Source organism: Poromitra crassiceps (assembly GCF_964638095.1).
Source record: "Poromitra crassiceps genome assembly, chromosome: 8".
NCBI classification, from domain to species: Eukaryota; Metazoa; Chordata; class Actinopteri; order Beryciformes; family Melamphaidae; genus Poromitra; species Poromitra crassiceps.
Genome location: NC_139629.1, coordinates 24304649 through 24320179, shown reverse-complemented (window position 1 = coordinate 24320179; position 15531 = coordinate 24304649). Strand labels below are relative to the sequence as shown.

The following is a 15531-nucleotide window of genomic DNA, read 5'->3' as shown; positions in this document are numbered from 1 at the left end:
ATTTTTGCAAGAAGTGTTTTTAGTGAAGTCAATTTAACACGTGTGTACTTGTACAACGGAGGGACAATGAATATCTTGAATCTTGAATCTTTTATCAACAATCTTGGCTGAAGATATTCTTATTTCTTATTTTTTTTAAATAACCGTGCCTCATAAACCCATGTGCACTGGCGATTTTTCACTTGCATTTTTTTTTAACCCGTTAAATGTACAATCAGCCCTTGCCAGGTGACATCTCCGCATGATGCTCCAGAGTCATTGTATCGTATGCCATCAGATCCCAAAGCCACAATGCAAAATCATCACTAGCCAAGCCGCAGACATTACAGTTTCAGGTTGTCCGTATGTACGTACGTCCAATGTTCATTTGGCTGAAACGTCCACTTGGACTCAAGGATGAACTGATTAGATTTTGGTGGTCAAAGGTCAAGGTCACTGTGACCTCACAAACGCCATTTTGTAGCTCGTTAACGGAATATCTCCAGAACGCCTTGACTGAATTTCGTCACATTTGGCTCAAATGTCCACTTACACTCAATGATGAGCTGATTAGATTTTGGGGGTCAAAGATCAAGGTCACTGTGACCTCACGAATGACATTTTCTAGCTCGTTAACGCGATATCTCAGGAACGCCTTGCCGGAATTTCATCACATTTGGCTCAAACGTCAAAGTCTGGACAGACATGGATGTCGACTGCTCACTTGTTGGCGGAGGCATATATCCGCGGTGCGGTCGTTCTTGTTTGTTGTGTAGAAATACTGACAATAGTCATAAAGCACCTGCTAAATAAATCATATCAATGGTAGAATATGTTTTATATCTGCGGAGTGCCTCACACTGATATCTCCTGTGAGGAATGTCCTGATTCTTTAATAGGTCTCTGGAGGGACTAGAGACTGACTGGGGAAATGAAAGACACATGAGCATCTGTTCTGTGGCTACCAGCACTTTCTTTCAGAGTTTGTCAAATGCCCTGACTTCTCAAAGTACAGAATAGGCCTCACATCTCTCTCCATGACTTTTCAAACTACAGAATAGACCTTGTTAGAGAGTTCAGATCGGGCTTGTGGGGCCCGGAGCAGAGCAGATCTCGCCTGACTCCACTCGTAGCGATCAAGAGGTCTCTCTTGGGGGTTTGCTAGTAGGTTCAGAGAACCAAGCTTCTCCTGTGGTAGGATGAACCTGGCCTTCCCGCTCTAGACCTGGATGGTCTGGTCTATGAGCACCTCCGGCTGTCAGATGTCGGCTGTTCCATAGATGAGACACCAAGGAGGTACTCGGGCTGGGGCTCCAAGACCCACTCCTCTTCAGTCTCTTCGTCAGTCTCATATCTCCGGAGCTGACGCCTGCTTCTGTAGCTGCTTCTGTACCTGCCTGCTCTTCTTGGCATTGAAGCTATGTGGAACGCTGAATGGCTAAGCGTCTAAGCGTGGCTTGTGCTATCATCGACCGTGAATCGTGGCTTGTGCTAGTGCGCTGCTAGTTATAGCTTTCACTGGCCTGGGGAATGACATCACTGCTGATGTCATAACTCATATCTCACATCCCAGCTTTGGTGATGTGATGGCCTATGCGCGCGGCCCAGCACGTAACAGGATGTGAGTTGCCAGAACTGCATGAACTGTATAACCAGCGGTGCCTCAGGAGGTCCCTGAAGATCATCAAAGACACAAACCATCCCCACAACAGCCTGTTCTCCCTGTTACCCTCAGGGAGGAGATACAGGGTTCCAAAAGCACGCACAAATTGCTTGAGGGACAGTTTCTTCCCGCAGGCCACGAGACTCCTTAACATACACAAATAGTGTAGTAGCCGTACTGTACCGTACTGTAGATGCTACCATTATGTATGTCTAATGTTTAATTGTATGTTTAATAAGGAATATGCTATTTGCACCTGTATGTCAAATACGTCGAATTTAAAATGTTTAAGCACGTCTAAAGTATGCACATGACATGTGCACCTATGTGCAGTGAATATGCCACTGTCTCTGACTTGTCTTATCACTCTACTGCCTTATTGCTTGTTGTGTCTCTTGTTGTTTTTGCACTCATATGCCCTGTTATATTTGTACTATGTTGTAAACGGAGTCCACAGCACAAGAATTTCACACGTGATACTTGTACCACGGAGTGACAATAAAAATCTTGAATCTTGAATCTATGCATCTTTTGTGTATTTGGTCTGACTGTGTATCTCACTGTGTATCTCTCTGGCTCTTTCTATTAGTTTTGTTATTGTGCCTTGTTGATTATGTGACCACACATAAATAATCCACAATATATGCTGTGATGTTATACTGTATGTCAGCCTTATTTCATTGTTTTCCTCATTTCTATTATTGTACGGTAATCGTAAATACAATTATTGAAACGGGAAGGGGAAAAGTAAATCAGGTATGTTGGCTGCAGGTAGTTTGAAGCGGGAGGGGGCGGGGCTTTATAAAGGTAACGCCTAGCCCTAGCTAAAGATCGGGGGGGGAAAACATCCACAGTGAAAAGTGGAAATAGTGTTTCAAGAAGTGAGCAGCATTGGGTAAGTTGTTGTTACTCTTTCATGTTAGCTAATGTTGGCTATATTTCATGCTATCCCAAGACGCAACAAAGAAATGTGCTTGGCAAATGTTCTGATGTAAGAACTAATGGCCAACTAATGGGTGCCTTGTACTTGGGACAGTACATACATCATTTCTGGGGGGTTGCGTTGAGCACATATCTCACAGACATTTCAGCATCTCCAAACCCACTTTGAACTGTTGTGCAACGAGGCTGAACTTTTCGTCAGGCTGATCATGCCAAGCCTACATCAGTATTTATTCAACAAATCATCACCCTCTTAAAATAATGGCTTAAGTCACTTTTTCAAGTTTTTCAGAAAACAAAAAACTGAACCAAATACAGAATATATGGTATTTATTAATCATTCCACAATTTCATTTTATGACAATAGATGACTATTGGCATACAAAAAACACTGTCTGTCAATTATGTAACATAAAACGATTAGATGACTGATTAGATGACTTAGGCCAATTTACGAACATGCCATTGTGACTTAGGCACAAAAAAATACTTAGGCCTGACTTACAGTTTATTTTTTGCATTTTATGTCAAGCGTGTGACTTAGGCCGTTTTATTTTTGCCTAAGTCACATTGTCTTGACTTAAGCAAAAATAAAACGGCCTAAGTCACACGCTTGACATAGGCCATTGCACTACAACCAGGTAGGAACAGCAAGATCTTTTCAATTCAGGAGTTAAGCCATTTTACCAGAGGTGGCCAGCATCATGAAGAGATGATTTAGGCAAAAATATCATTTTCCTCAAAAAGTGACTTAGGCCATTATTTTAAGAGGGTGACAAAATATTCTGGCTCAAGCTTTCTTAACTCATTGAGTGCCAGCCACTTTTGGAAGACGGATGCTCCCAGTGCCAGCCCTTTCAGAGCGTTTTCAGTGATTTCTCGAGGCCCACAGAATATTGTGTGATATTACTATGTAAACACCGAACACGCCCAAAGAACGATGAGACTCTATTGTATCATCAGCAAAAAAAAAGTTTATTGATATCATTTTCCGTTCTTTAGTTATCAGCCGGAGAAGATAGGTTGTTTTCAGCAAAAACAGACGTTTCAAACTAGAAGCTGAGATAATCAGCCTTTTGTGAAATGAAGCATTTCAAGCACATCACTGACTCTGAAGCTAATATTTTCAGATGTAGTGACACCTCAAAAATAATTTCCTTCAATAAAACAGCGAAAACAAAGGAATTTTGTTTGGCAAAATAATATTTTTTAGCTGCAACCAGCAGCGCTGGCCCCTGCGTGCGCAGACCCTACACTTTCTTGCTGGTCTTGATTTACGGCTGGTGGGCATCAGATATTCTAGCTTGCCAATCTGTCCATCGAGCCTGCTGTCTGGGTCTGTCTGGGTCGGTGTTGTATGCTGCCCTGCGTGCCCCACCCCCCTCTACTGCAAACCCCTCCTCCGTGGGTGTGGCTCTGGTGGCTCTCTGCTGCGTTTGCTCTGCACTGAAAACCCAGCTTTTTCACAGCGTTCCGCGTGTATTTGTCACCGGCTCCCAGCGCTTCCAGTTGAGAATAATAACAACTCCACAACTAATCATGTGGAGGGGCTATCGCAGCGGACACGGAGGGGCTCAATTGTGGGAGCAGATTGGCTGCTGCAGGCACAGCTAACGTTATGCTTCATGCATATCGATGCATACCGATGCGGTTTCCGTTTCATCACCAGGCTTCTTCTACTGTTTTTCCTCACCTTTCTCTAATCTGGAGAGCACTGTCGCCACCTAATGGGTCCGTAAAATAGGTTATACACATTCAACATGCCCCAAATTTTTACAGGAGATGTATCAGGCTTTGATCCACGTCCCACCTTCAAAAAACGCAATTGACGACTTTAGTCGTCATTGGCACTCTACGTTACTCTTTGAATTGACGACTATAGTCGTCATTGGCACTCAATGAGTTAAAAATGTTTTGTGATACAAAGGACATTTGATCTAAATTTGCTGTCTGATCCTTGAATTCAATACATCATAATTTGCGTGAAAATAGGTGGGTGGACACTGAAGTTATGAGCCTAGAAAAAAGAACATGTTTGGAATTTGAATTTGGAATTAATTTTGAACTAGAGGGCACTCGCCAACCTTTCAACAAAGTTTTGTGGTGTTACATGAATCAGTTTCCAAGTTAGTTAGTGGGTGTGGAAAGATAATCAGTTCTAAGGTGGCCCATGACCTACTTATCTTCAAAGTTTTGTGGTGTTACGTGAATCCATTTGGAAGTTAGGCGCCTTTTTGTGATTGGCTACGCCCATTACCACACCCCCTTTTGGCCAGTGGGTGTGGAAAGTTCTAAGGTGACAAACCGACAAATGGGGGCAAAAACATAACCTCCCAGCCAACTCGTTAGCCCACTCTGTTGGCAAAGGTAATTAAGAAAATGATTTAAACGTTGGGATGTAATTACAGTTATGAGGGAAACTTCTGAAGTGTGCATATCATCATCATGACATATAAATACTCATCCTCGCCTGTCACCTTCCGCCATTGCCATAAATGTTAAGGCTTTATTACTTTTTGAACAGCTTAGTCATAACTGTTGGGTTTAGAAAGTTCTTCACAGAAGGATGGTTTAACATCTGAACCAAGGAACAGCATTACATTCCTGACTATTGAATATAATGTCAAACCTTGTCAAATTACATTCAAAGTATGCCTATGCATGGTAGAGAATGTACAGCACTTGGCCAATCCACAAGTATTTTCAGTATTTATTTATTTTCTCCTTAATGATAATTATGATCAGTAGCTGAAACTATTTTGCTGGGAAGTCAGAATGATAGCAACGCTTTCTCAAGTTTTGGTGTCTTTCCCCCGCCCCGGTGTTAATTGTCAATATGCTGTAATCAAACTGCTCAAGGCAAAAGGGCCTAGTCTATAAGTAATAAATAACTCTTCCGAGTAGTGATTTAGTGTAGTAGTGATAGTGATAGTAGTGAGTAGTAGTGATTTAGTGTGCCCAGACTACTCTATTGCTGCTCTTTAAACTCTTTCTGCCTCTCTCTCTCTCTCTCTGTCTGATTTAGGATGGGCCATGTTCTGCAGTTTGATGAGCAAACCAGAAAAGTCAAGGATGCCAACGTGCAGGACGAGGACACGTTTGAGATCTACGATCCACGCAACCCCGTCAATAAACGACGGAGAGAGGAGAGCAAGAAGATCATGAAGGAGAAGAAAGCCAAAAGGTGAGGTCACAAAAGGTCAAAGGTGAGGTCTGAAGAACTGGTCATACAGCGTCCCGCACATTCCCACCACTTCAAACCAGTCCCCCCTCCTCCTCTGTCGAACACCCTCCTGTCTTCAACATCTGGATTGAGGATGCTGACCTGGGTGCATACCATCCCTGTCATCAGTGATGGAAAGGCTTCTACACTTGGAACACTTGTACCTAATGCAACACTCAAGTTGCTTGTCAAGATTATTATGACTGTGGTTACAGGTATGTTCATGGTTATGATTTGATTGTTTGGTTTTGGAATATTGAAATGTAGATTTGTTTTCCTTCCATGTTAGGTGTTAAAACTGTTCTTTCGTTAATTCTGAAGTCCAGTCCCTGAATGTATGCATTATTAGCCTTCAAAATAAATGACATTTGTAAGCAGGCTCTCTAGCAGCACTCTACTACAGTTTACCTTGAAATGACAGACTACACCAGAAGTAAAAGAATGGAGAAATAATGTTGTGTTGGGTCTATAAAAGATTGTGTTGAAATTGTAATAAAGTCCTGCTTCACAAGACAGGTAGCTGGCCATTGTCCCCTGTTGTGGCCAGTCATACTATTCTGTCATTATATCAAGGTACCTACATGTTCTGATCTACTGGTGAGAGGCAGTGAGTTGAGGAGTGGCAGAACCCAGAGATGCTAGAGTTTGAGTTAAGCACTGCAGACAGCGCTCAGCCGCCATACTGCATTACACAAGACTGCACTCATAAAATAGAGCTCTCTAACAGAAGTGTTGCAATGTGGTATTAAACCCATATTAATCCAACCATTCAGTCCAAATAGCCAGTGTCCCCCTCCATCTCAGATCCAATGTGTCAGTTAAAAAGATTCACAACGGATATGAACTAGTCTCACTCAATCACTTCACCATAGCAATTTCACCAGAATGACGCAAAGCTCCACATAACTGCTGAGGTAGAAACCAGCGACGATCAAACCCCGGTATCTGTCATATTGTCTTGCTCGGGTCACCATTAGAGCAGCCCAGGCTTGTAAAAATGGTACTATTTAAAACAAAGCCTTTACCTTACTGTAGTGGTTTTGGGTAAATGATCTACCACTACCATGTGTGTGACCAGGAGCTGAATTTGGCCAGCACACTGTTTTTTTACTGCACTTCTGGGATCATGCTTAAATTTTCATATGGAACAGGAAGGAGAGTTAATGTTACACTATGAGCCCAGCTCGGCCCCAGCTCCTGCAAATTTAAAACAGGTGATACAGTAATCTGACTGCCTGTATGCCCCTCTGGGTCCAGGTCATGTGATACAGGTCATGTGATACCATCATCTGACTGCCTGTATGCCCCTCTGGGTCCAGGTCATGTTGCCACCAGTGTATCATTGAGAGAAATTGTTGATATTTTTAACTAGAGACCATCTTGCAATGGGATCTTTCCAGTCGCAACGCCTGCACCCCAAATGTGGGCCAGGGGCGTAAAGTGTGTGTATGTGCTTTTTTTTTGGCGGGCGGGGGGGGGGGGGGGGGCTTACTAAGATCACGCCCATTTTTGAACTCACATTTTTGAACGCATTCATTTTGATGTCAACTCCACACCTGTCAACTTTTGTGACTGCATCTTGCACTGTTTATATATCACAGACATAATACACAGCTGGCAAAGTGCTCAAAATGGTTTCTGGAGTAGTTCCCGCTACAATAGGTGTCTCCAGGACCACATTTTGCCATGATGACACACACACACACACACACAATCAAAAGGTGAAAACAATACCAGCCAACACTTGTCGCAGCTGGTAAATATATTGCGTTAGATGTCCATCATCACGGAGGTTCATGGAGATGCTGTAGTTGATTCAGAAGAGTATGTCTTTAACAAGGACATCCCTGGCCACCTAAATGAGTAATTGATGTTTCGGAGGGGGGGGGGGGGGGGCAGTGAGTGGGACAAGACAATGTCACTCCTCCTCAGCACCACCAGGAGAATACTTAAGCATCGCTGTGCCCAGCTCAGAGCAGGAAATGCCGCTCTTTGCTGCGGGTCACGTGACTGTCAGGGATGAGATGGAATGGTAATAGCATTATCATGCTAAACTACAACCGCTATCTCCCTCTGCCCTTCTGGGCGAGGGGGCTATATATATATATATATATATATATATATATATATATATATATATATATATATATATATATATATAGCCCACTAAGCCTTTGCATTTCTTACAAATACAACCCGCTCAGATACTTCTTCTTTTGTGACGTGGCTAAAGGCTGCTTCCAAACTTCTGGAATTGGGGATTGTTTTTTTCCTCTGTTCTCTTTATTTCTGTAGATCGTCTGTGTTTGTAGATGAGATGACTTATCATGATTTATCATGGTTTAAATTCAAGGGGGGAAATCAAGGCCTTGGACGTTTTTGAAAATGGACATAAATAGACATGAGTCATTGAAGCAGCTTGATTTTTTTTTAATAAAGAATAGAAATTGAAGTTATTCCGATTTTTTTTTTACTTAACTTTAGTAAATAGGCTACATTTAAGCCAACCTTCAGCTATGCCTGGAAAATGTAAAAATGGTAAGTGTTGCATCAGTGTTATAACAGTAATTAACCTTGGGCCATGTCTCAAACGATGCCATGTCGGGTCCTTGAATTTGAAGGAAATGGGCCCGAAAAGTCCTTGAATCTGACGTTTAAGAAGGTGTGGGAAGAACCCTGATTTAAACTTTCTTTCAAGCAAGGAGACATTGAGATATTCTCATGGGACCAATGAATATCATATCGATGTTATTCTCTGCGTGGACACGCTTCCAGGTGTACACGTTCCTTTCTCGCTGTAACTCATGCGCCGGGTAGGTGTGCGAGCAGCAGAGGCTGCCGCCAGACGACACGTTGTTGAATGGCCCACGTGCCTGACCCCTGACCCCTGCCTGACCCCTGAACCGTGGCCATGAGTCCTCTCCCCACGGCCAATTCCCCCGGGAGGGGGGGAGGGGGGGGGGGAGAGAGCTGGGTGGAGTTTGCGTGTGTTCATATGAGGGATATTGATGAGTTCGCGAGATCAAAGAGAAGATGGTTTGGACAGAAGGCACCGCAGATTTTTTCCTGGTTAATGGTCGGCCATTCGTGAGAGACCAAGGACAAAGCGCGGAGCTAATTTGTCTCCGGTGTGAAGGTGTCCTCACTGCCTGCAAGCTATTTGTCTGTCCCGTTAATTCAGCTTGTTAATACAGAGTGATTAGATCACCTGAATCGGGGACGAAGGGCCCCCGTCTCTTTAATAGGGTTAACCTGGATAAATGTGCTTATGTCACAGATCATATTTCACCGCTACTTTATGAGATTTATTTTTCATAGGCCACCTTTTTCTCCTCCCCCCTCATCCCCCTCCTTCCCTTTTTCCCCTCTATGAAGAATATTCTCCAAAACGTGCTCCTCGGATTACACCAGAGCCAAGTGAACATGCGCCCTTGTTAAGATATGCTGAGATGATCGAATATTTAGAAAACACTTTGTTTGGCAGTGGAACATACGAAACGCTGAGCCCACAGAGTTGTTGGTGGATCATCTGGGTCAACATGGCTCTCATCACCGACGCTACTTGGAGACACCTCGGTAGAAACGGAGCGCTACAGGTCAGGAGAGATGGCAGCCAGAAGGAGAAGATGGGGCAGCCCTGCAGTGAAATGCAGAGAACGACTCTGTCGACCATTAAGGAAAACATATCAATTCCCCCGTGTGGTCTTGCCAAATAGTGGGTCCAAGCAAGGCCTGCACATGAAATTCCCGGTATCGGAGCAATTGGACGAGACCGATCAGGAATGAATACTATTTCTCAGAAATCGAATGCATAGAGGGAAGCTAGTCAAAACAATAAATTAAGCCCAAGACTACAACCAAGACCAAGGTTAAACTCAAAAAAGCAAACCTCAGGAATATTTTATCCTCGGACTGAATGAATATTTTGCATTGAATTACATGCAAGATGGTTGTTATCTAACCTCCTAGTTGGACTTTATCAAAATATTTCAATTTAAGGCCTGAATGAGTTTATTCCATATTGTGAGAGATGACTCGAAAATGATTGGTATTGTAAGTAAGTATAATATTGAATTCTGGTGTGAGCCCACAAGCATATGGCTTGTTAGGGCCATCATGTGGCTTGGCTCTTTGACTTTAACATCAAAACTGACACCAGACTACTACTGGCAGTCATATTAAAAGAACACAGTTTTAATGATTTATCGCGTCTTTTTTTTTTGTTCGACGAACTGACTGCATTGTTTAATGTATATACTGTAGGTATTTGATCTTCAACCATTTTTGTGTATGTTGCATGCAAAGTTTGTCAGCTATATAGAAGGTAAGAAGTGCACACATCCAATATAGAAAAGATATACCTATACACAATGGATTCAAGTTCCCATTTCTTTATCAAAGTAACATTTTAAACTGCCTGACAAAGACCTTGTTTGTGGAGACATTGCTCTAATAAACTATTGAGAGCTTGAATCCACTGTGGGCACTACTTGCTCCATTTCAGCAGTAACACCCTATTTTTGATCAAATCAAAAGTGGACACCACTGAAGTTCTGCCTCACCTGAGTCTCTAAATACCTTGACCAAAGCATTGACCACTGACCACTGCCTGAGGCATCAGAGGAAAAGTGCCCCCTTGTTCAGGCAGCAGAACCCACTCGTGACATTGGCCTTCAAAGATCTCCCAAAGGCACTGGTCCCATTCAACAACATGGCATTACTCTCCCAGGAAAACTTTGAGATTCACATTGAGAATCAGATTAAGATTTTTGCCATCACCTATTCTGAGATATCCTGCTATGATGCTTTATGAACCTTTTTGAAAACTATTCGATTACGACTGCTTTTAATCTGGCGTAGTAAGTAACACCATGGTAGTTTAATCTGGCGTAGTAAGTAACACCATGGTAGTTTAATCTGGCGTAGTAAGTAACACCATGGTAGTTTGTCTCAGAAGTTCAAAAACCACCCATCTTGCTCTCCTGGCAGGCTCATGCAAATGCTCAGATTACCTAAGCAGAGATAAATTAATAATTGTACCCTGTCTGACCCTCACCACTAGCCCTCCCTCACCACTAGCCCTCCCTCACCACTAGCCCTCCCTCACCACTAGCCCTACCTCACCACTAGCCCCCCCTCACCACTAGCCCTCCCTCACCACTAGCCCTCCCTCACCACTAGCCCTCCCTCACCACTAGCCCTCCCTCACCACTAGCCCCCCCTCACCACTAGCCCTCCCTCACCACTAGCCCCCCCTCACCACTAGCCCCCCCTCACCACTAGCCCCCCCTCACCACTAGCCCTCCCTCACCACTAGCCCCCCCCTCACCACTAGCCCTCCCTCACGCCCTCCCTCACCACTAGCCCTCCCTCACCACTAGCCCCCACTCACCACTAGCCCCCCCTCACCACTAGCCCTCCCTCACCACTAGCCCCCCCTCACCACTAGCCCCCCCTCACCACTAGCCCTCCCTCACCACTAGCCCCCCCTCACCACTAGCCCTCCCTCACCACTAGCCCTCCCTCACCACTAGCCCCCCCTCACCACTAGCCCTCCCTCACCACTAGCCCTCCCTCACCACTAGCCCTCCCTCACCACTAGCCCTCCCTCACAGTCACCACTACCCCTCGGCTTGTGGAAGTCATGTGTGGAGAGAAGTCAGGGCATGTGGGGCTCATGTGTGGAGAGAAGTCAGGGCATGTGGGGCCAGAGAATTTGCACAACCCTCAAATGCTGGGATGCACTCAGACTTCCTCAGACAAAAAAATGCAAAGGCGGCTCGTATGAAATGTAAACTCTTTTGAGTGCAAAGGGCACGTACTTATAGCCGTATTTCTGCTACTGATTTTTGCCCTTCACTCCCATCCAATAAACCCTTTTCACACCAGCCATTTTGTGTTTCAAAGGCAGGGTAAATAGGTGTAACCAAAACATTAATGGTGGTTTCCAACGTCCATTCCATTTCGGTGTTGCAGTGCTGGGGGCCCTCATTAATGTTTTGGTTGCACTTGTGTTTATCCTGCCTTTGAGACACACACTGGCTGCTGTGAAAAGGGTCCATGCAGCCCAGTCCAGAGCAGCATGTGAGGTATGTAACCTCTGCTGCATAGACAGAGAGGTCGAAGCCCCCCAGGTAAAGCAGATAAAAGAGATTGATAGCAAGCATGCTTAAGCTACCGCTGTCTCTGAGCAGGCATTTCCCCCCTGCACACATTGGTCACGTTCACCGGCAAGGTGTGCCTCACGTTCTGTCACTCATCTGCACTGATGCAGCTCTGCATCTTGTGTCCTCCATCGACTAATCTAACATTTGGTTCTAGGAGTTATTTTCCAAACACTGGTCGATTTGTTTTGAACATTCTGCTTAGTAAAAAATCTCAATGAAATATTTTGATGGTGATTTGCTGCAGTAATAGGCCTATATGTCCAGTTTAAACAGGATGATGAGGCGAGGCGTGATGTGGGACGGACTGTTCATAGGGATGCACCATGATATCGGCACGTCAATCGGTATCGGCCGATAAAGGCTTTAAAATGAAATATCGGCCTGAAACTAACATTTGCGCCAATATGACAGGCCAATAAAATGACGCTTTAATTACACTCAAATGCTCGATGCTTGACTAAGGCTGCTTTCTCACTGGGAACGATTGCTTTCGTTCCGTTCCGCACCCGGGAACGATTCCCCCCCCCTCCCCTCTCCCACACTGGTCAGCTTTCAGATTACAATATTTGGTAACACTTTACAATACTGTAACACAAAAAATGGGTAGTTATTGAGGAACTAGTCAGGAACTAACCATTAGTTCATGAATAGTTAATGATTAGTTCCTGAATAGTTAATAGGTAGTTCCTTAATGGTAGTTACTTACTTAGTAACTGACCATTAGTTACCATGTTAACGAACCAGTAAGTAATGATTACTTCCTTAAAAATATATATATATTTTATTTTTTATTTCGCTAGTTCATGAGTAGTTAATGGGTAGTTCCTTAATGACCCTTAATGGTAGTTCCTTAAAGATCCTTAATGGTAGTTACTTAAGAACTGACCATTAGTTACCATGTTAACGGACCAATAATGATTACTTCCTTAATTTTGTTCTGCTAGTTCATGAGTAGTTAATGGGTAGTTACTTAAGAACAGACTATTAGTTACCATGGTTGTTACTAGGGAATTAATCATTATTTCATGATTACTTTACCATTAGTTACCATGTCTGTGCCCCCTCAAGTAAAGCAGGCTATCATACTTAGTTGTTACTAGGAAATGCATGGTAAACAAACATGGTAACTAATCATGAACTAATGATTAATTCCCTAGTAACAACTAAGTATGATGGCCTGCTTTACTTGAGGGGGCACAAACATGGTAACTAATGGTAAAGTAATCATGAACTAATGATTAATTCCCTAGTAACAACTAAGTATGATGGCCTGCTTTACTTGAGGGGGCACAAACATGGTAATTAATGGTAAAGTAATCATGAAGTAATGATGAACTCCCTAGTATCAACTAAGTATGATAGCCTGCTTTACTTGAGGGTGCACAAATATGGTAACTAATGGTGAAGTAATCATTAACTAATGATTAATTCCCTAGTAACAACTATGGTAACTAATAGTCTGTTCTTAAGTAACTACCCATTAACTACTCTAGAACTAGCGGAAAAAAATTAAGTAAGTAATCATTACTTACTGGTTCGTTAACATGGTAACTAATGGTCAGTTCTTAAGTAACTACCATTAAGGATCTTTAAGGAACTACCATTAAGGGTCATTAAGGAACTACCCATTAACTACTCATGAACTAGCGAAATAAAAAATAAAATATATACATATTTTTAAGGAAGTAATCATTACTTACTGGTTCGTTAACATGGTAACTAATGGTCAGTTCTTAAGTAACTACCATTAAGGAACTACCTATTAACTATTCATGAACTAATCATGAACTAATGGTTCGTTCCTGACTCGTTCCTTAGTAACTACCCAATTTTTGTGTTACAGTATTGTAAAGTGTTACCCAATATTTCTTCCGCGCTCAGAAATGGAACAGAGTGCACTTGCATCATCAACTATGCCGAGAGTTTATCCTCACCGATGTGTTGTCTATGAGGTTCGGAATGGTTGGCTTTCACACTCGCAAGTGTTCGGTGCCCGGGCACGCCAAAGCGCTCCCCAGACCACCTTTTCAAGTGGATCCTGTCACGGTTCCCTGTCGGAACAGAACGCAATGTTCACACTCGACAAATGTTCCCGAAACTGGGGTCAATTTGGGGACAAGTGTGCTCGGGAACGGTACCGAGGCGCCAGTGAGAAAAGCACCCTGAGTCTCAACATCGGAGTAGTGCAGCTCATCATCACCAGGAGCACGGGAGCTTAAAGCTTGTGGCATACTCTTCGCGCCCAGCCAAGCGCATAGGGCGCATGGCGATTATGACGTCATCGCACGGGGCGTGTCGGGGGGCGAGGCCTGAGCGCAGCGCGGCGCGTCCATGGAGATTTTTCTATCAGCGCGTCGGGTTTTGCTGCCTGTGCCTGTGAGATCTCCGTGGTAGGCTATCAGCGGATATCTGCTGTGATTGAGTCCTCACCGTCGTAAAGTTGCCTTTGAAGCATGGCGTTCGATTATAACGAACTAGTTGTGTGGCTTAGCCTTCCCAAATGTTGAGGGTCGTTTTTTATAATTTAATACATAGAATTGGGAACGTTACATTAAATTTCATTCAGACTGCCTGGAGCCTGGAGCTGCGCACTGAGTATGTTCTGTTTTGGCCCGCGCAGAGTGCGCACGCCCTCCTCGGAGCCCCGCCTCCAGCGCGTGCGCGAAGAGTATGCCAGAAGCTTAAGAGGTGGCACTATGGATTGTTTAACATCACGTCCTGTGTATTTGAAACAGTGCTCAACGAACGCCAATGACGCCATGTATATTTTGCCATGTTGAAAAGCATTGTATTTATGTCTGTATCTGCCAGTGCATCGGCCATCATGCTAAGATGAGGCATAATAATGTGTTCATTCCACTACAGGAGAGACTTCATGTTCTCTGAAATTAGGTGGAGAAAAATGAACGCATATCAGAGTTGGAAAATATCGGCATATTGAATATGGGCAAAAAAAATAGAATATCGTACATCTTTCGATTGGACCATAACAAACGTGACCTATGAAATAAGACAAAAACTGAATTGCAATGCGACTGAGTAGAAGGTAACCATGAGCAGCGTCGCTTTCTGTACTGTGACTAAAGCCGCATAAGCCGGTAATCATTTGTTCTCATTAGCTTGCTGACGTTTATTAGTTGTGGGCAGTTGGAGCAGAAGAGGCCAAATCACTACATAATTCATTCTGGATGGATTTTATAATGTTCTGCCAAGAGATATCCTTAAGTAGCAGGTCGCTGCTCTCGGTTCACTGTGTGCTGTACATTGATGAAGTTCAAGACCACCATCCACCCAACCCAGCACAGGAACACACACACACACACACACACACACACACACACACACACACACACACACACACACTCTCTCTCCCAATCTCATTCAGCCCCATCCACACCCAAGCAAAAGCTCTTGGCTTTACTCCATTGGCCTAAGTGATTGGCTATTGATTCTTCCCTGTACACTTAATCTACTTACCTGCCGCCTTCCCATTCCGCCTGCTGACAGAGGACACTGTGGGCACAGAACAGCATCCTTTGAAGGTGACCCAGCTACCT

At 43.8% G+C, this 15531-nt stretch overlaps 1 protein-coding gene across 1 annotated transcript in view; it reads left to right on the top strand.

The window, feature by feature from the left end:
* The window catches only part of cwc27 (CWC27 spliceosome associated cyclophilin), a 59772-nt gene extending 53467 nt beyond the window's left edge, over positions 1–6305 (top strand). The window contains exon 14 of the mRNA XM_083641941.1: positions 5610–6305. Coding sequence (XP_083498067.1) covers positions 5610–5772 — 163 coding nt within the window. The 3' untranslated portion in view covers positions 5773–6305. The remainder of the gene's footprint in view (positions 1–5609) is intronic.
* Positions 6306–15531: the final 9226 nt, after the last annotated feature.